Source organism: Rhinopithecus roxellana, chromosome 8, assembly GCF_007565055.1.
Source record: "Rhinopithecus roxellana isolate Shanxi Qingling chromosome 8, ASM756505v1, whole genome shotgun sequence".
Classification (NCBI taxonomy): Eukaryota; Metazoa; Chordata; class Mammalia; order Primates; family Cercopithecidae; genus Rhinopithecus; species Rhinopithecus roxellana.
The window spans coordinates 40066957-40088196 of NC_044556.1; the positions used below are offsets into that span (position 1 = coordinate 40066957).

At 45.1% G+C, this 21240-nt stretch overlaps 1 protein-coding gene across 6 annotated transcripts in view; it reads left to right on the top strand.

Moving 5' to 3' along the window:
* The first annotated feature begins 3618 nt into the window (after positions 1 to 3618).
* Positions 3619 to 21240, top strand: part of ARHGEF11 (Rho guanine nucleotide exchange factor 11) — a 110927-nt gene continuing 93305 nt past the window's right edge. For 4 of the 6 annotated variants that reach the window (XM_010381270.2, XM_010381273.2, XM_010381274.2 and 1 more), the window contains exon 1: positions 4770 to 5053. In XM_010381270.2, the coding sequence (XP_010379572.2) occupies positions 5022 to 5053 (32 nt within the window). In that variant the 5' untranslated portion in view covers positions 4770 to 5021. Of the gene's footprint in view, positions 5054 to 21240 lie in introns of all 6 variants that reach the window. The other 2 variants (XM_010381272.2, XM_010381275.2) reach the window with 1 other exon arrangement.

A 21240-nucleotide genomic window follows, 5' to 3' on the forward strand; every position in this document is an offset into this window, starting at 1 on the left:
TGGCTAACTAACTTCAGGAAACTCTATCTTACTAAAGCTACCCTCATAATCTTCAAAGTGGAGTGTGCAAGGAGATGCATGAGGAAAATGTTTAAGAATGCACTCATGGACGAGGCGGGTGGATCACGAGCTCAGGAGATCGAGACCATCATGGCTAACACAGTGAAACCCCGTCTCTACTAAAAATACAAAAAATTACCCAGGCGTGATGGTGGGCACCTCTAGTCCCAGCTACTCAGGAGGCTGAGGCAGGAGAATGGCGTGAACCCGGGAGGCGGAGCTTGCAGTGAGTCGAGATTGTGCCGCTGAACACCAGCCAGGGCGGCAGAGCAAGACTCTGTCTCAAAAATAAATTAATAAATAAATAAATTAAAATTTTTTTAAAATGCCATCATAATAATTATACCAAAAATAATTACGTTTTACTAATACTAATGACCTGGCATTCTCACTCAGTCACTATGTCAAAAGTCATCTGTCACACACAGTATATGAGGAGGTTCCAAGAACTAGACGTAACATCACCATTCACATTCCTTTTCTTCATAATGTATGCTATCCACCAGCCCAAACCAGCCTGTTAACTGCTACAAACTTTACAATTCTTTGTAATGACAGAGAATGACCATGAAAATCTTTGCTGTGCAGATTGACAATCTCCTGGGCAAAGCCCAAAATGAGCTATTGAACATGGAGGAGATGCACATTTTTATTTCAGTGTTCTACGATGAGAAATGGCTGTCAAGAGTACGCTACCTAGCACTTACTTGCAAAAACAAAAACAAACAACAACAAAAATGCCGCTTAATCTCTCCCTTCAAGGTTAAGATGACAGTCTATCCATGAGCGAGGAAGTCACTGCTTTTCTAAAGAAACACATATTTAGGAAAAAGTATTTTGAAAATGGATGACTGGAAATGGTTCCAATATTGTGATTTTTTTAATTACCAAAAACAATGGTTTCACCTATCAAAACCTTTGCACACTTTGAAAAACTAGGAAACAGAATTTGAAAACTTATTTTTTTAATTTAAACGAAATTTCTTAATGGCTGGAACCCATTTGTTAAGAATATAAAAATGTAACACCTTCCAATCATTCAAGAAGGATTGGCTTTTGGCTTAAGATATAAATTTACTAGTTGAATTTCAATTAGAAGTCTTTGCATTGTTGATGAATGGGACTGGAAAATAAGTATCATGATTTAATAAATGCAATCAAGGGCATACTTAATCTGTTTGAATCTACCTATCTTTGACAAGCATCTTTTCCAGTTATGACAGCAATTAACTTTCACTAAAAAGCATGATATAAAAAATGTTCTTCATTTTAAAATTTCAACCTTTTAATATTTCTACACTAGGCAATGTTGTATAAGATATGTAATAAAATACATGTAAATATTTGCTTTAAAAAATAAATGTTACATATATTAAGAAAACATTATTATTATTCTTTTGAGACGGAGTTTCGCTCTTGTCACCCAGGCTGGGAGTGCAGTGGCACAATCTCGGCTCACTGCCTCCTGGGTTCAAGCGATTCTCCTGCCTCAACCTCCGGAGTAGCTGGGATTACAGGCGCCTCCCACCATACCTGGCTAATTTTTTGTATTTTTAGTAGAGATGGGGTTTCACCATGTTGGCCATACTGGTCTCGAACTTCTGACTTCAGGTGATCCACCTGCCTTGGTCTCCCAAAGTGCTGGGATTACACGCGTGAGCCACCGCGCCCCGCCAAGAAAATATTATTTTAAAATGTTTGGCAACCGGTGCTTTGTCACCACAGAGCAGTGTCCACATTTGACAGCATCATTTTTGCGGGCAGTATGGAAAAAAAAGACACAATTAAGTCAGCAACAATCTAGACTCTGCTTCAAATGCTGGGCAGATCACCTATTTTGGGGAGTTCCGGCCTAGGAGTTGGTGGAGACAGGGTGAAGGAAGCAAGTTCTTTTATTTGCCAACCTATACCTGATATACATTAAAGGGAAAGTTCCTAGTTCATAGTAGGTCTTCAATTGATGCTTATTCGTTGCTTTTTCCTCTTGCAATTTGCATATCTACCACTTCCAACAATGGTGAGGTCACTCCAGAGTTCACGAATGTGTATAGGTAATTTACATATACATATCCACCCTCCCAGAACAATCCAGGTAGTGTGAAAGGAAGAGAACATATGCAAACACTCCATTGCCTGCAGAGTATTTTACAATGGCATTTACCTAGGCAAGAAGGCAAAGTCCACTCCCCAATCCTAGTGAGAGTTTCCTTTTTATTTCAATAATTTAAAAAACTTTATTATTATTATTATTAGTTTTTTGAGACGGAGTCTCGCTGTGTTGCCCAGGCTGGAGTGCAGTGGCGCGATCTCGACTCACTGCAAGCTCCGCCTTCCGGATTCAAGTGATTCTCGTGCCCAAGCCTACCGAGTAGCTGGGATTACAGGCACGCACCACCATGTCCGGCTAATTTTTGTATTTTTAGTAGAGACGGGATTTCACCATGTTGGCCCAGGCTGGTCTCGAACTCCTCACCTCAGGTGATCTCCCCACCCCCCAGCCTCGGCCTTAATGATTTTTAATCAACGCCCAGGACCTTCTGACAAATGTCATGTTACTTGTAAAGATTTAGAAACTGTGATTCTACGAGAGGGGGTTATGAAAATAGAATTGCTCTGGAAAGGCTCTTCCATAGTTCAAAGACACTTTACACAGCCTGGTATTAAGATGCCCAAGCCAAGCCTAGAGGAAACAGCGAAGGGTCTTCCCCTTAAGTCGGTGGTATTGTAAGTGGGAAGGACCACAGAAACGGGAGGAAACAGTTAAAAGAACTGACACCACGAAGGAGGCCGCAACAAATGTTTGAAAAATAAGATCAGAAGAGAGGTGGACAGAGGGTGAGCCGTAGCTGCGGGGCCAGGGTAATGCCGGTGGACGCAAAGAAGTAAACCCGCACCTGTGGGCAGGGGCACGGGGCGCGGGCACGGTGGCGGGGCGGGCAGGGGGTAGGAAACAAAGGTCGGCTCCCGCGCAGAAGTCAATAAAGGGGGGAAAACAGACGAGGAAAAGTCTGCAAAAGGTGGCAGGGGTGGTGACGGCGGTGGCGGTGGCGGCGGCGGCGGTGGCGGCGGGAACGGCGCGCGGTGCCTGGCGGGGTCGGGCCGGGGTCGCCTGCGGGCCGGGCCGGGGATCCGGCAGAGACTGGGACCCGCTAGGCCGCGCCGAGGGGCAGGGCTGGCGACTGAGGGGCCGCGGAGGGGACCGGCCGAGGAGCGACGGCGAGGGGTTGTTGGGGGCAGGGCGCACAGCGAGGCCGGGACAGGGGCGGGCGGGTCGGCAGGAGTCGTGGTAGCGGGAACCGAGGCAGGGAAGGGCGGTCAGCTTCCCGCCCCCGCCCCCGGCCGCAGCGGCGTGAGGGGAAAGGCCGGCGGGTGGCGGGCAGCGCCGCGAGGAGGAGGAGCCTGCGGCCCCGCCCCGCGGGAGCGAGGGAAGGAGAAAGGCTCACAGGGAAGAAGGAGCGAGGGAAGGGGGCGGCCGGCCGGGCCTGCGCCCGAGCGAACGGCGAGCCGAGGGGGAAGGGGCCCGGAAGGAGGCGAGCGCGGCCGCGACGCCGGCAGTCGGACGCCCGCTCGTGCCGGCCTGCCGCAGCCGCCGCCGCCTTCCCAGTGCGCCGAGCCTGGCGTCCCGAGCGGCCGCGAAGGCCGGAACACGGCGGTCGGGCGCCGGGCGAGCGGCGCCGGTAGCCGGAGGCCCGGCCAGGCGTCCTGCGCGAGGCACTGCGGGCTCCTGCCTGCGAGATTAGGCGAGGGGCGGAAAGGGAGGCAAGGAGAGGCCGAGAGGAAAGATCGGATTTTCCAGGAGGCTGGTGTGGAAGAAAAACCCACCTCGAACTCAAATCCACAATCATAATCCGAACGAGTAATAAGGGAGCCGTCTTTCTGGCCGGGCGATAGAGAGGGAGAGAAAAGGGGGAACGGGAGGAAGCGAAATCTCCGTTTCATGGAGGCTGAGGCAAGAGAAAATTTCGGAGCCTGGATGTGGAGGAGCCCAACAGCAGAACTAACTCAGGAAATTGTCTTTCAGAAAAAGGCCGAACCTAGGCTGGGTCTGAGAATCAGGCTGGGGTAGGTGGAGGAACCTGCAAGTTTAAAGGAAAAAGAAAAGGAGAGAATATTTTCAGAGATTATCTCTGGTTTGTTAATCATTACTACCATCTTAAAGGTAAAAAGCATTGCATTTCAGGTGTTCTTTGAATTTTTTTTTTTTTTTGATGCAATTGGCTCATTTAAGAATTTCAAAGCATTTAATGTAAAAGCTTTTTTTTTCTTTTTTTTTTTTTTAAGGAAGTCCATAAATTTTGGTTCCCAGGGTTGCACTGGACTTGGAAGGAGTACTGTTGTGTACATACTGTTGTATGGTTTTATTTATTTTTTTACTGTGCAAATCAGCTGGAAGATTTTTCCCAAGTGCCATTTCGGATTTATTAATCCTTTTTTTTCCTTTCCTCAAAGATATTTGCTGTTGTCATATTAAGCATTGGAGACTAGAAAATTATTTTCCCCCTTTGAGCTAGAGGGTCTCTTGCCAACAGAAGGACAGCTGAGAAAACTGGATTTAAAGGATGGTTTTATCTGTACTTTGCAGTTAACAGTGATATTTTGAAGGCACATTTTTCTGTGATTCATTTTTTTTAGCCCATAGTGCTAACCTTGAGGAGATTTGTGGCTGGGTTTTTGGTTTCTGAGAAGGTCATAGTTTTTCCTCTTTTCCTTTTTTCTTTTTTCTTTTCTTTTTTTTCTTTTAAAGCTGGGGAGGGGAAGAGGGGCTGAGAAAGGAAATCATGCTCACTGGTAGAAGTAGAGTGGAGCATCAGTTACCAGGGTCCTGAGAGCTGGAGGAGAAAGGATTCAGTCTTCAAGTTGGAAGGCCCTCCTCTCACTTTGCTCAAAAATTGCAAGCGATTCAATCCTGATCAACACACCGAAGCCACAGGATTCTGGAACCGTGGAGACACTGAGAAACCATGAGTGTAAGGTTACCCCAGAGTATAGACAGGTAGGTTTGCTAATAATTTGATTTTTCAGCATTGTCTGAAAGACTGGGAGGGGTGGTGTTGCATTTTAATAAATGGTTGAAAATAAGGGTCTAGATGGGCTGTGGGAATTGGGACTAGGAGCTTTAGTCTCTGGGGACCATCAACCTGTGTGGTTATGTGCTTTCTGTGTGTCTATGTTAAAAACACAGCTCTTGATTCAGCGTCTTTTGAATATAAGCAATAAACAGTGAAGCCAGGAGAGGTGAAGGAGGAGGATGTGTTTCCAGTGGCTTTTGACTTTTGCCAGGGTAGAGGCTGAATTTGAGTCCCCCCAACTTGCCAGCTCAAGTGGGCACAAGCCAGTCTTATGAGCTCCTAGGGGTGCACTAGGGGGACTGGCTTTAGGTTTTGGAGCTGCTGGGAGAAGGGCCCTGGCAGGGGCGTGGGCCTCCACCAGGCTGGTTGGTATGGAATGGTGGGGCTTGGGGACAGGGTGGATCCCATTTCTAGAAATGAAGAGGATGTTCTTGGCCTGAATGATGGGACAGAAACATCCTTTGCACCCATGCAGGTCTGGATTTTTACCAGTAGCTGACATGGCCCCAAAATGCATAGGTCATATTAAAATTTCCTCTCCTCCAAGCTTAGAGTTTACATTGAGACCTGCGAACTGGCCAGTGTTCTAGGTTTAATCTTCCAATCTGTTCTTAATAAGCTTGACTCTGCAAAATGGGCCTTCCCTCTGCCTGCAGCCAGAAGAAATTGTTTTGGGCTCGTAGGCCTGCTGGGCAGCAGCACTGGCCCTCAGAGTCTGAACACATGACACCCCTTCCCCCAAGAGTCTGCCCAGCCACCTCTATCACTGGTAATGTTACAGTGTGGTTGCAATTCTTGCCTGCAAATGATTGGTACAACTTTGTAAGGTGCCTGCCTTTTTCTTCCCTCCCCTACCCCTCCTCAGCCCTTCTCCCCATGAGGACCTTGCTAGGGGGGGTGTGTTTTGTGGGGACTGCACACATCCTAACTGGATAAATGGGTGGTTGAAGGACTGAACAAGCAAATGAAAGGACAGAGCCTGGAAAAAATATTATTGGAGAGATAGGGAAGAATATTTGCAAGGGAGCAATTGCTCCCTCCATGCCCAGTCCACCTTTGGTTATCCATGCTAATAATAATTTCCTTTTGGCTGTGGAATGTGGCCTAAAATGCATATAATCTCTCTCTTCCAAGCACTAATCTCTGTATTGCCTCAGAGTCCCATTTAGATTAGTTCAGCAATCCCTAGATGGGAACTGACTTGGCAGTGGAGAAGAGGAGGCAGACAGCCACAAAGGATATATGGCCAGTTCAGACCTCCCTCCCCCTTTCTGTTGGCCCCGCTGCAGTTTGACCCTTGGAAAGGGAGAACTGAGGCGTGTCAAGGTGAGGAATTGGAATGGTTTACATGGCTGCCCTTCTTCCCTTTTCATACTCTTGGAGTTTGAGAATTAGTGCACTTGCCTTTTTAAGATTTGGATGGTGAACTCTTTCTGGTAAATGCAGGGATTTGAGAAGATGGGAACCCAAGTTTTGGGGAGGTGCAAGAAGGAGGAGGTGGTGAGGGTTCCTGGATTAATGTGAGACAGTCCTGGGGGTTTGGATAGCCTCATAGATAAAAATCTCAGGATTTGCCCAGCACATTACAGTTTGTTTCCTAAGTGCTTTTGTAGAACATATCTCATTTGAATCTCACAGTGGTTCTATGTGGTAGACAAAAGCGTCAGAGGTTATTATTCACATTTCACAGAAGGGGAAACTGAAGCTCAGAGGCTACCTGGCTTGCCCAGTGCCATCTTGCCTGGCTAGTGGCAGAATCTGGACTCAGAGACTCAAACACAGGTCTTCTGAGTCTGAATTTGTGGCTCTTTCATTGCCCCATCATGTCTAACTAGGCTTCTATACTGGTCTTGTAGAATGTGTGGGGCACCGTTTTCTTCTTTCTCTTTGGCAGTAGGGTAAAGTGCCCGTCAGCAGTCAAGGTCTTCCCTTCTACTTTTCTGTCTTGGGGTTCCTACCTTGGGGGTTCAGTCTTGGGGCCCATACCTGTAAGTCCTATAGTTACAGTACTATTTTCTCCTATGAGACAGTGCAGCTTTGCAGGGTAAGGGTATTCCTCACCTCCACCCTGCCTGATTCTCTTCCCCATTAAGAGTGGTAGGACTCAGATCCCCTTCAGACATGCCCGGCTAGCTGCATTGAATCTTACCCCCTTAGCTGTAGGTTTATTCGATTGGAACTTTGGACAACATCAGCCTCAAGACTCTATGGATTTTAAATAATTTACAGTCTTAAATCGCACTGAAAGGAATAAAATGCTGCAGATTATGGAGTCTAGTATTCTTTCAGTTTATCAGTTTGCTGTGTAGAGAGCCTAGCGTAAGGTGCTATAAGAGAGTTTTAGAAAATTAAGGTGGACAGTTTTTGCTCACAGAGAGAGCATGCAGCCGGGGACTGGGAAACATGTAAGACTCCTGAAGACCACAGAAAGCAACACCGGACTGTAAGCTCCTCACAAGCAGGGACAGTTTGGTTTGCCTGTATGATATCCTGTGTGCCTAGCTTAGTGTCTTGCGTGAGGTGAGTACTCAAGAAGTTTGACAAATGAATGTTAGTTAGAGTGAATGAAAAGATCAGCAAGTGTAAATTCTTTCATTTCAGGTTGTTTCAATATTCACGTGTTAATTTCAGATGTAGTCAAATGTGGTCAATTAGAGAAGGTTTCCTAGGTGATGTGTATTTTCTAGAAAATGAATGACATAATAAAGGACCATGTATTTGGAAAGAGATTGTTGCTGAGAGTAAGAAAACTTTGGAATATTTACTTGGCATTCTTTTATCTCCTGTAGCACCCTGTTCAAGAGTGACTCCTGGATCCATAGAAGGCATAAAGTATTTGCAACTAATCTTTATCTTTCAGTGTTAATCAGTTATTACTGAAAGATGGGCTAAAGTGTAGCTGTTCGTGTCCCTTTCAGTTTTTGTCCATGAGCAACTTACTGCCCATTAATATATATTCCTTTCAAGAGTTTCTAAAAATGTGTTTGCTATTTCTAACAGAGATAATGATACTGAATTATTTTTACAGGAGTGATCATGAATTTTGCTAAGCCATCTATATCCGTTAGCCTGGTTTCCCCATAGCACATGTTTTTGAGATGGACAGGTGGGTTAGGGGTTTGCACCCATGAAACATCTTTCCTCTGTCCAAAGTTCATGTGAGGGTCAAACCAAAGTACTTTAAGCCAAGAGTTTGTGGTTTGAGTCCTGGCTTTCCCCTTAACTATGTGACCTTGGGGAAGTCACATGCCTCCTCTGGCTTCCTCATGTAAAGCAGTAGTAGTTCATTTCTATAAAGTACAATCCAGTTCTCAAACATTTTTATATGGTGTGTCATTTGAGGATTATAATGTTTATTTCATCTCTCTCACAGGCCTATTGAAAGGAGCAAATCAAACAAGATAATGTATTTCAAATTGTTTTCTAAACTGTAAACTCTATATAAATTATAGATGGTAAATTCACAGATTTGATTTAGCTTCGTGCCCAACTTTCTGAGCTAAGTAGCCCAAAACAAATTAAAGGTGACTGAAATCTTTATATCATTTTGAAGAATTTAAGCAGAGTGAACTGGCTTTATTGTTGTAGAAGTGCATGGGGTCAGGAGGAAGGAATATTTTTCCAGTAGTTAGGGTACTAGAAGAATGTGAGAAGAGAAGGATTACTGAATCTCCTTCCCAGGAACTCTGATGAATGAGAGAGACTTCATCTACCTTGGCTCACCTTAAATGTCTGTCAGTGATGGGGATAGAAAGGATTTGTTCTGTGATCTCTGGCCGTTCCTTGTCTTAAAAGCATATGACTTTCCTAATTCAAAATAAATCCAGACCCAGCAACTGTGCCCTGTCAGGGGTCTCTTCGCACCTTGGCTTCTGGTCTTTATTGACCCCTGGGACCAAGAAGTCCCCAGACATTTAGCTGAGTTTCTACCTAGAATAGAAGGTTGGCCTCCCAGAATGATGACAGGGATCCAGAGTTACCCATGGTAAGTCCCCTGAAATGCTGAGTCTTTTCCAAAATGTACCCTTGTTCCCATCTGGGAGTGTGAGATGAGAGGCACAATGGATTTGCAGCTGAAACATTTGGTGATTAATCACCATTATGAGAAGGAGCAGGCTAAGCTTAACTTCGGATACTCAAAAACATTTCTGAAAGAGCACCCTTTTATTAATGTATTTGTTTAGCTTTTTTAGTAGGCAAGAAATAAGAAAAATTAAATGACAATACGAGTTCATCAAAAATAAAAATATTTTGCGAATGGCACATAGCTAATCCCCAAGTTAGTATAAAGGTAAAGGAGTTCTGGAAGCTGACAGCCTCTGTGGAATGGAGTTTAGTTTCTTGCTGCTTTAGAGTTCTGATACTCTGATGTTTGTGAAAGTGCTTTGTTAATTGTTGAGTTCTGTAAACATAAGAGGAGCTATTTTAATCTATATTGACTGAATCTATTTCACCTCTTCAGAGTGGCATTGCCTTTAAAAATTAATTTTATTGGTTTATTATTTTTTAAACTTAATTCAAAGATATATCATGTGGCTTGGAAACTCTTTTTGCTGTGGATTGTGTTGTTCCTTCTTTTGTCAATCACTGTATTGATAAAAGACCCAAGCATAGTACCTGCTAGTGGCATGCAAGATCACTCCTTTGGCCCATGGGGTAAACAGGACTGAAGAAGTTGCTGATCCTGGTCTCAAAAAGAAAAAAGTGTAACTTCATAAAAAGTCATGTTAGATCTTTTCTGAAAGGAGGTTTGGAGTTCTGAGGAAAGAATACAGCATCTGAGTTAGTAGATGTGGATGTTGGAGCCAGCTTTGTTAGCAACTGGGCAAATGACCTTGCAAAGATGCTTACCTGCCCTGGACCTCAGTTTTCTTATCTGGAAAAATGAGGGAATTAGGCTAGCCAGCCTCTAAGATTTGATTCCTTTTAGCTATTACATTCTTTGAGCCTCTGAAACCAGAATGCTTTGTGTCCTTTCAGTGGGCCAAATGGTTTTTTCAGAAATCAGTATCTGACTTTCCTGAAAATCAGTGAAAATGAAAGTTTGAAAAGAACAGAGAACAAAGGTGCCTGATCAAATGGGAGAGAAGACGGAAGTACAGGGACATGGAAACATGGGGAGGAACTGAGAAATCCATGGCCCCTAATAGAATTGGAATAGGATTTGGAAGGTGGTTTTGTTTTTTGTTTTTTGAGACAGGGTCTCACTCTGTTGCCCAGGCTGGAGTGCAGTGGCATGATCACAGCTCACTGCAGCCTTGACCTCCCCAGGCTCAGGTGGTCCTCCAACTTCAGCCTCCTGAGTAGCTGGCACTACAGGCATGTGCCACCACACCTGGCTAATTTTTGTAGATATGATGTTCACCATGTTGCCCAGACTGGTCTCAAACTCCTGAACTCAAGCGATCTGCCCACCTCGGCCTCCCAAAGTGCCAGGATATGGGTGCAAGCCACCATGCCAGGCCTGGAAGGTATTCTTAAGGTCTGGAAGAATACCCCAATTTATTGTATTAAAACAGTTGGACAGATTTCAGGGAAAAATCACAAAAATCTGGCAGGACTTCAAGGGATCCTCTTGCCCTTTCCTCTTGACTCCAAATAGGGTGTCTCTTAAGCTAGTAAAGACAGGTTAAGGGCCTCTCTCATTTTCAGTGATCTCTGGAGGATGGTTCCATGAGTTCAACAATTAGAAATCTCTATGGATGCGAAACTTCCTCTGCCACGATTTAAAACCATTTTTTTGTCTTTCTACTGTGATTTCAGCATAGACCTTAAAGTCACTAGTATTCCTCTATTACCTTTGTTGACTTCCTTGAGATTTTCCTCCTCATTTTAAAGAATAGCAGGCCGGGCGCGGTGGCTCAAGCCTGTAATCCTAGCACTTTGGGAGGCCGAGACGGGCGGAACACGAGGTCAGGAGATCGAGACCATTCTGGCTAACACGGTGAAACCCCGTCTCTACTAAAAAATACAAAAAAAAAAAAAAAAAGAAAACTAGCCGGGCGAGGTGGCGGGCGCCTGTAGTCCCAGCTACTCGGGAGGCTGAGGCTGGAGAATGGCGTAAACCCGGGAGGCGGAGCTTGCAGTGAGCTGAGATCCGGCCACTGCACTCCAGCCCGGGCGACAGAGCGAGACTCCGTCTCAAAAAAATAAAATAAAATAAAATAAATAAATAAATAAATAAAGAATAGCAAACTAAAACATGAATGTGTGAGAAAGGGGCTTTGTAATTTCAGAGTCTTGCTTTCCAGCCCTTTCTCCTTTCTCTCCAGTATTTGGGAGCAGCCACTACAAAATGGTGTGATGGGATCTGTAGTCATCAGTCACAACCTGGCCTCAAATCATGTAGGGAACCAATCTAGCAGCCCTCCTGGTGATGACCTGTGATCTGTGGCGCTTGACGGTTGGTTGGACTTGAAATATTTATCACATGGCTCAGTGCAGTGCTCAGTGCACTTCTCAGTGTTCTGAGAGATAGTACACGAGAACATAGAGCTTATGTTCTTTTTTTTTTTTTTTGAGATGGAGTATTGCTCTGTCACCCAGGCTGGAGTGCAGTGGTGTGATCTTGGCTCACTGCAACCTCCACCTCCTGGGTTCAAGCGATTCTCTGCCTCAGCCTCCCAAGTAGTTGGGATTACAGACACCTGCCACTACACCCAGCTACTTTTTGTATTTTTAGTAGAGATGGGGTTTCACCATGTTGGCCAGGATGGTCTCGAACTCCTGACCTCAAGTAAAACGCCCACTTCAGCCTCCCAAAGTGCTGGGATTGTAGGCATGGAGCCACCGTGCCCGGCCTCAAGCCTACAGTCTTGTTGGGAAATGTTATTAACAAAACAACACAAAATAAAAAGATGGTACATAATTGCTGAATTGTTATGTACACCAAAAGGTGCATTTATAGAAGAGCGGAAGGTTGGTGCTAATGAGAATGGTCAAAGGCAGAGTAGTTAGGAATTATTCAGGTCGAAGAAAGAGAAGAGGCCATTTCAGACTAGAGGAGCAACATGAGCAAGGTTCTGTCTGGGGTGGCACCAACATAGTGTGGTCTCCAAGTGTTAAGATTATTATAGAGCAGAGAGAAATTAGATTGATGAGGTGGGTAGGGTAGGGAGAATGAAGGGATTCAGACTTTATGTATGGGGTAGTAGAAAGGGAGCCGGGGAAGGTTTATGTATTATACAGTGATAAAAATAGTGTTTCAAGAGAGAATTCCGATATTAATATATAGAGCAGAAGAGTGCTTGGGATTAGGGAGCCTAGGAGTTTTACTAGCAATCTTAGGAAAAGATAATGAGCTTCTGAATCAGAATGGTTATGGTGGGGACAAAGAGGAGTAGCAGGATTCCCAAGACGTTTTGGTAGCAGAATTAGCCAGTATTTTAAGGCCGAATCAAACTTATTTATTTATTTATGAAACACAGTTTCGCTCTCGTTGCCCAGGCTGAAGTGCAAGGGCACAAACTTGGCTCACTGCAACCCCTGCCTCCCAGGTTCAAGCAATTCTCATGCCTCAGTCTCCCGAGTAGCTGGGATTACAGGTGCCTGACCCCGTGCCCAGCTAATTTTTTTATTTTTTATTAGAGAAGGGGTTTCGCCATGTTGGCCTGGCTAGTCTCAAACTCCTGACCTCAGGTGATCCGCCTGCCTCCACCTCCCACAGTGCTAGGATTACAGGTGTGAGCCACCGTGCCCTGCCCTGAATCAAATTTTATTCCCAAATTTATGAGACTGGTGGACTGGGAGAAGGGTAGTGCTAGTCATAGAATAGGATCTTCAGTAAAAGTCATTTTATCTGCCATTGGTACCTAGAAATTTACTGAATACAGTAGATACTTAACTTTCCTAAGACCCTTAGGTTAGGCCATTTCTACCAAATAGTTTTAGAGTTCTTCAATACAGCTCTTTAAGAGAAGCAGGAGGCCTGGTGTGGTGGCTCACGCCTGTAATCCAAGCACTTTGGGAGGCCAAGATGGGTGGATTACGTGAGGTGAGGCATTTGAGACCAGCCTGGCCAACATGGTGAAACCCTGTCTCTACTAAAGATACAAAAATTAGCCAGATGTGTTGGTGCACGCCTGTAGTCCCAGCTACTCGGGAGGCTGAAGCAGGAGAATCACTTGAACCCGGGAGATAGAGGTTGCAGGGAGCTGAGATCACACCGCTGCACTCCAGCCTGGGCGACAGAGTAAGACTCCACCTCAAACAAACAAACGAACAAAAAACAACAAAAAAAGAAGTGGGTAGTCAGTTCTGGGAGATCCCTTAGAAAGTTGAGTCATGGTTTGAGGAGATTAGCATATATTTGATAGATCCTGATTAATCAGCTGTATATATATTCATTCCCACATAGCCGACCAAACTCTAGGGCTGGAGGGCCATCTATGTGGAAACCATTCTAGTTGCCTAATGTAGAGAATACAGGACTTTAAGTGAGCCCCAGCTGAGTGACTAACTAGCTATGTGATCAGGATAATTTGTACCAGCCTGACCAACATGGAGAAACCCCATCTCTACTAAAAATACAAAATTAGCCAGGCATGGTGGTGCATGCCTGTAATCCCAGCTACTAAGGAGGCTGAGGCAGGAGAATCGCTTGAACCCGGGAGGCAGAGGTTGCAGTGAGCTGAGAGATCCTGCCATTGCTCTCCAGCCTGGGCAACAAGAGCGAAACTCCATCTCAAAAAAGAAAAAAAAAAAGCATTTTGTGAATTCCATGGTGCCAAACATATGGTGAGTGTTATTAGGGCATTTGGTTTGGCAGGGACCCCAGATTGTCCTAAACTCTCCTCAGCTGCCACTAGAATACCCATGCTTGAATTACCCTCAGTCCTGTGCTGATTCTCAACTAAGGACAGACAGGCATGACTGTGGGACCATAGTGAACAAACACAGGACATTAGTTAAAAATCAGGGGCCTAAGCGCTCATCCCAAGGCAGATCCTTTGCTAGAAACCCACAATGTCTTTCCTTTCTAGCTCAAGCTCCCCAGCTTGGGATTCATGACTTCTTTCTTCATTTTAGCCCACATCTCAATAATTGTAGGTCCCATTACTGTACCCTGTCACCCTGCTTCAGGTAGACCAGCGTGATTCCCGGGCCCACATCCCTCTTTGCACACCTTTATATCAGTGTTCTCTGTCTTCTCCCAACTCCATTACTCTTATTTCCTTCAAGGAAGCCTTTGCTGGTTAATATCACCAAACCCTACACCTTTATATTATTCAGCATTCCTTTGCACATACATATAGCAACTCGGCTCTATCTTATTTGCTTATATAAGATGCATTGTGTAAAAGTTCTGGCAGAATATCTAGCACGTGGTAGACTGTTGTGTTGGTTCTTTTCCATTCTCTCATATGGTTCTTGTGTTTTATCCCGTTCCTAAGGGTTCAAGAGCAGCGTGTCCTCATTGTTATGGGTTGTCTTCTTCGGCCCAGCTTAGTTCTCTTTAGACAAGGTATGCTCCCTATGTGCTCTTTCCTGACTCGAACATAGCTCATTCTTGATATTGCTGATTCCTTCCATGCCTAGCCAAGGGATTTTAAGAAAGCAAGCTCTAAACACTCCTGCCAGGAACTAAGAACAAAATTCCTCTCGTTCTCATTGGGTGCTAGGTCTTTGGTACTTGGTATTTCTTGCGGGGACAGAGCAGCCTTGTTGGGGTTGCCTGCCTTCAGCCTCTCAGAGTTCTGGGGATTTCCCCATTGGCGGCTTGATTTCCGGTCTGCCTTTCCCTGCAGGGGTCTGATGGGCACAAGGCCTACCCTGCCATTGTCCCGCCTGCCCCAGGCTGGCCCCATTCATTTCCCAGAGCAGGGCCTTCAGAAGCTTCCCCCAAGAGACTGCTACTGCAGAGAAAGGCCACTGTTGTTCTGGGGGGAGGTGGCTGGAGAGAGTGTAGTAAATAGCTATGTGAATGGGACCTTGTGTGCAGCTAGAACCACAAACCCTCTTCCCTTCAGAGCCCCAGGGAGAGGGGAAAAATACCACTAGGATTTCAGTGTCTTCACAGGAACAGGGTTTCAGGTTTGGAAACGTTCATGCCATCCCTCAAGTAAGAAGCTTGGTCTGTTTAACAAATCTTCACTGATCGTAGTGCTAGACATCAAGGATTCAACCAGAATACGCTGCATACCTTGCCCTTAAGGAGCTTATGGTTTTGTGGAGGAAGACAAGTATGATAGCACCCAAACTTACTCATGTGATAACAGTTGAAGCACTGGGAGAGACACCTAAAGAAGGTTTCCTGGAGGAAAGGACCTTTACATTGAGGCCAAAAAATAAAAGCTAGGCTGGAGAAAGGGAAAGTGTAGGCAGAGGGAAGAGCAGGTACAGAAGCCTCAGGCAAGAAAGAGCATGGTGTTGTGAGAATTGCAAGTGGCTGTGATCTGTAGCGAGACCATAGAACCATTAATTAAGTGAAACTGGAGGAAAGGAAAATGAGTAGGAGCCAAGGCCTGAGGACCATGTAATGCTCTGTCTTAGAGGTTTTGGACTTGATCCTGAGGGCAATGGAAGACCATTTGAAATTTTAAATAGAGGGTGGCATGATCAGATATGCTTTTACAAAAACAAGATCACCGTGGCTACAGTGCAGACATGGGATTAAAAGAGTAGTGAAAGAGTGGAGAGAGGGAAGGTGGGTTAGGAGACCTTTGTAGTAACGTGGACAAGAGCTGAGTGTGGTCTCTGGTACGGAAGTGACTTCGGAGATGGATAAAAATGAGAAATCAGAGGTTACGAAGTTGATTATATGGGGGTAGGGGGAGGCATGAAGGAGAGTGTTGGGCAAGGATGATACCCTTACTCTCTTGTCTTGGGCTACTGCACAGTACTATTCAATTTAAAAAAGGGAACTCTAGAGAAAGAACGTAAGATGGTTGAGGGAGAGAGGAGGAGAGGGGTCAGCATCCTTTTGGACATGTTGTGTTTGAAGTGCCTGTGGGAGATCCAAGGAAAGATGTTCAGCAGACAACTGGAGCTCAGGCTGGAGGTCAGGAGGGGATAGAGAATCACATTAGCAGGTCATCAACACCTAGACACAGCAGCAGAAGCATAAGACTGTCCAGGGGCAGGGTATAGAGAGAGGAAAGGGCTATGCACAGAACCCTGAGAGGCATACATTTAAAAGGGAGGTGAAGGAAGATGAGAGGCATACATTTAAAAGGGAGGTGCAGAAGAGACTGGCAGGGAGTGACAGAAGGAACCAGGGCAGTGAGGAACCTCCGAAGTGAAGGGAGGGAGTGATTAACAATGTCAAGTTCTCCTAAGAGGTCATGGATGAAAAGGACAGAGAAATGTCTGGACTTAGTAACTAGGAGGATGTTCATGGCCTCCGTGAATGGTTTCTGGGCAGTAGCAAGGGAAGGAGCCAGTTTCTAGCGGGTCCAAGTGAGAATAGGAGATGAGGAAATGGTGATGGACACAGTCTAGTCAATTCTTTCATGAAGTTTCATCAGAAAGGAAGAAAAAAATGTTGCTCCTGGTCCTGTCAGGACTTTAATTTTTTCAAGGTAGGGATGTATTGCCCTAGGTCAAAGGTTCTCAATCTTTAGAATACTTTAGAATCAGCTGGAGAGCTTTTTTTTTTTTTTTTTTTTTTGTGATGGAGTCTCGCTCTGCCGCCCAGGCTGGAGTGCAGTGGCCGGATCTCAGCTCACTTCAGCTCATTGCAAGCTCCGCCTCACAGGTCCACGCCATTCTCCTGCCTCAGCCTCCCGAGTAGCTGGGACTACAGGCACCCGCCACCACGCCCGGCTAGTTTTTTGTATTTTTTAGTAGAGACGGGGTTTCACCGTGTTAGCCAGGATAGTCTCGATCTCCTGACCTCGTGATCCACCCGTCTCGGCCTCCCGAAGTGCTGGGATTACAGGCTTGAGCCACCACGCCCGGCCTGGAGAGCTTGTTAAAATACAGGTCTGTGGGCCCCACCCCAGATGTTCTGACTCAGTGTGTTTGAGCTGAGTTTGGGGCCTGAGGATCTGCATTGTTACAACTTCCCAGATGCTGGCATTCTGTGCTTCCAGAGCCACTGCCTTATGACATCTGTCCTCTTAATGGACTCTTCTTGTGTTCTCAGAACAGAACTTTTGTTCACTGTCTATTCAAAACTTGTCAGTGGCTCTACTCTGCTGGGAATTGCTTCAGTGGATTGTGAATACCTTGGAGCAGACTGGTCACTTTGTAAGCTTAATGTAAGTTCCCCATCTGGAAAACCTTGCTTAGCCCATTTCTGTCTACCTCTGACATAGGTGCAAATAAATCCTGTCTACTAGAGATCTTTAAGGATTGTGGGCTTACAGGATTTTCTGTAATTTCAAAATTAAAGCCCAGAAGAGTCATACACAAGAGAAATGTCAAAGCTTATAGTAATTGTCAAAATCAAATATATGTAATTTCAATAATTCAGTTTCGGATTGAGAGAATAAATTTCCTAAAATGGTTTCTCCAACTGATCCCAGGTTCTGAATTTTCCAGTGGTAAGGATCCTTGGAATGTCATTGTTGCCTCTTAGAATGTTGTTAGAGCTCTTAACACGTGGTTGCTGCACTGAAAGAGCTTAGGGCTCCAGAACATGCTTCCACAGAGTGATCAGTTGTTCTGCCCTTGCAGGAGTCCACACCACCACTATGGCTGCTTTGCTCAAGGAGTGGGAGTAGGGATCCCATGCAGTTCTGGGGTTCTGTTCTAGGGCCTTTGTCACTCCCCTTGAAATTGGGTTCAGGGACCACACTACTGTGGTTTTTGAGAGCCCCCTGACCCTCAAGCCTCTTCCTGCTTTCCTGCTTTTCTTTTTGCCCTGTGCATTAGTGGGCAGTTTCTCATCATCTTCAGGTTCTCCAGACCAATGGCTCTGAGTCTGAGATGCAGGTGTGGGTCAGAGGATAGTGGTAGGTACATAACATGGCCTGGCAATTCTTGTGCCAAAGGGTTTCCTAAATAACACTTCAGGCCTTAGGATCATTTAATTAAGCAATGGGAAACCCAGAAGAAATCCTAGTTCTCTTAGCTCAGCCTAGTTCAGAGCTAATAGCTACACTTCTACTGGAACTCATGCCTGGAGACACATCCGTTTACTAATCCTGAACTTGAGGCCTGGCAGGTTGAGAAAGAACGGGGCAAGATATGGGGGGAAGAGACCACTCCTTTGTTAAGATCCTACTTCCCATTTGTTGGTCTGGCCTATGGGAATTTTAAAATTCATTCAGCACATTTACTGAATACATATTAAGTGTTAGGCAACATTCCAGGCACTGGGGATACACTGAAACTTTCACTCTATTGGAGCAAGACAGACAACAAACAAGTGTTTACAATTATTATTATTGTGATCCAACGTATAAATGAATTTTATAAGACCTGGGTTCATAACTGCTGGGGAGAGGCAGGAGGAAAGATGTGACAGGATTAAAGGAGGGATTAGAGTCAAGAAGAGAAGTAAGTTTTTAAAGTGGGCCGGCGGGGGTGGGGGCATAATTCATGGGAAGAGAAGGATGGAAGCTTGAGGACCAAGATAAGAGTGCAGTGATGATGAGGCTTCTTTGTATTTCTGCAGTACAAGATGTATTTGGCAAAGTGTCTTTTGTCCATTATCTCATTGAGGTGGTCCAGGGCAAAGATTTTCATTCCCATTTTATAGGTAGGGAAGCACGCTCAGGGAGGCTTTAGTAACTTGCTTAAGGTCCAGAAACTAAGAAGTAATGGAGTTGGGATTTTTTTTTTTTAATTCTGTGCCTACTGAGCCCTAAGCTAGTGCTGATCCTCTTTTCCTGTACCCCTGTCAAGGCTTGGTGCTAAAAATGTGTAATTCTTAAGGGAGCCAGTCGTAAGATTTGCCTGACAGTAGTGAAAAGTAACCTCTAGGAAAGAGATAGGTAAATCAGGAGTCAAGTCCCCCAAGTTTTTCTGTCTCTTCCCAATACAATTTCCTTGTCCATGGCCCCTTTGACTTGAGGTTTGCATTCACTGTCTAAGAAGAGGGTAAGTCCCTCTTCTTTGCCTCCTCATTGGTTAATGGTGGGGAGAGTGGCACGCTGGGGCTGGTAATGTTTCAGTGAGGCTGGGAAAGATGCAATCTCCTCAAAAGTGGCTCAGCACTCTACCACTTAGTGGCGCAGCATCTTTAAGCTACTCAGGGGCCCTATCTTTGTGTACACTATGGTGCCTGGGACTGCTCAGTAAAGTTTTATTGAAAATATATACAGTTTTTTTAGTTAACAGCTTTATTGAGAAGTACCGTACAATAAAATCCACTGCTTTAGAGTTGAGTGATTTTTAGTATATTCACAGAGTTGTGCAACCATCATCAATGTCTAATTTTAGGACATTTTAATCACCCCCAAATAAACCTTGCCCCATTAGCAGTCACTCCCCATTGCCCCCTTCCCCTAACCTCTGAAAACAACTAATTGCTTTTTCCTCTATGGTTATGCCTATTCTGGACATTTCATGTAGATGTAATAATACAGTATGTGGTTTGTTGTGTCTGGCTTCCCTCACTTAGCATGATATTTTAAAGATTTAACCATTTTTTAGTATGTGTAAGTACTTCATTCTTTTTGTGGTTGAATAATATTCCGTTGTATGGATAGACTTATTTTTTGTTTATCCATTTATCAGTTCATGGACATTTGGATTGTTTCCACTTTTTTGCTATTGTGGATAATACTGCTATGAACATTTGTGTGCAGGTTTTTGTGTGGACATATATGTTCATTTCTCTTGGGTGTATACCTAGGAGGGGAATTGCTGATCATATGGGAACTCTGGGGAACTGCCAAACTGCCTTCCAAAGTGGTTGCACAGCCGGACACAATGGCTTACGCCTGTAATCCCAGCACTTTGGGAGGCTGAGGCAGGTGGATCACCTGAGGTCAGGAGTTCAAGACCAGCCTGACCAACGTGGTGAAACCCCATCTCTACTAACAATACAAAAATTAGCCGGACATGGTTGTGGGCACCTGTAGTCCCAGCTACTCAAGAGGCTGAGAGGCAGGAGAATCGCTTGAACTCAGGAGCCGGAGGTTGTAGTGTGCTGAGATCACGCCATTGCACACCAGCCTGGGCAACAGAGTGAGACTCTGTCTCAGAACAACAACAACAACAACAACAAAAACCACCAAAATGGTTGCACCATTTTACATTCCCACCAGCAATCTGTGAGGGCCCAGTTTTTTCGTATCTTTCTTTCTTTTTTTTTTTTTTTTTTTTTTTGAGACAGGGTCTCACTTCAGTTGTCCAGGCTGGAGTGCAGTGGCACAATCTCGGCTTACTGCAGCCTTCACCTCCCCAGCTCAGGTGACTGCCCCACCTTAGCCTCCTGAGTAGCTGGGACTACAGGTGCATGCCACCACGCCTGGCTAGTTTTTTGTATTTTTAATAGAGATGGGGTTTCACCATGTTGCCCAGCTGATCTGGAACTCCTGGACTCAAGCGCTCTGCCCACCTCAGCCTGCCAAAGTGCTGGGATTACAGGCATGAGCCACCGTGCCCAGCCAGTTTCTCCGTATCTTTACCTATACTTTCTTTTTGATTATAGCTAGGCTTGTGGGTGTGAAGTGGTATCTCACGGTGGTTTGATTTGCATTTCCTTAATGCTTAAAGATGCCAACATCATCCTGATACCAAAGCCTGGCAGAGACACAACAAAAAAAGAAAATTTTAGACCAATATCCCTGATGAACATTGATGCAAAAATCCTCAATAAAATACTGGCAAACCAGATTCAGCAGCACATCAAAAAGCTTATCCACCATGATCAAGTGGGCTTCATCCCTGGGATGCAAGGCTGGTTCAACATTCGCAAATCAATAAACGTAATCCAGCATATAAACAGAACCAAAGACAAGAACCACATGATTATCTCAATAGATGCAGAAAAGGCTTTTGACAAAATTCAACAGCCCTTCATGCTAAAAACGCTCAATAAATTCGGTATTGATGGAACGTACCTCAAAATAATAAGAGCTATTTATGACAAACCCACAGCCAATATCATACTGAATGGGCAAAAACTGGAAAAATTCCCTCTGAAAACTGGCACAAGACAGGGATGCCCTCTCTCACCACTCCTATTCAACATAGTGTTGGAAGTTCTGGCTAGGGC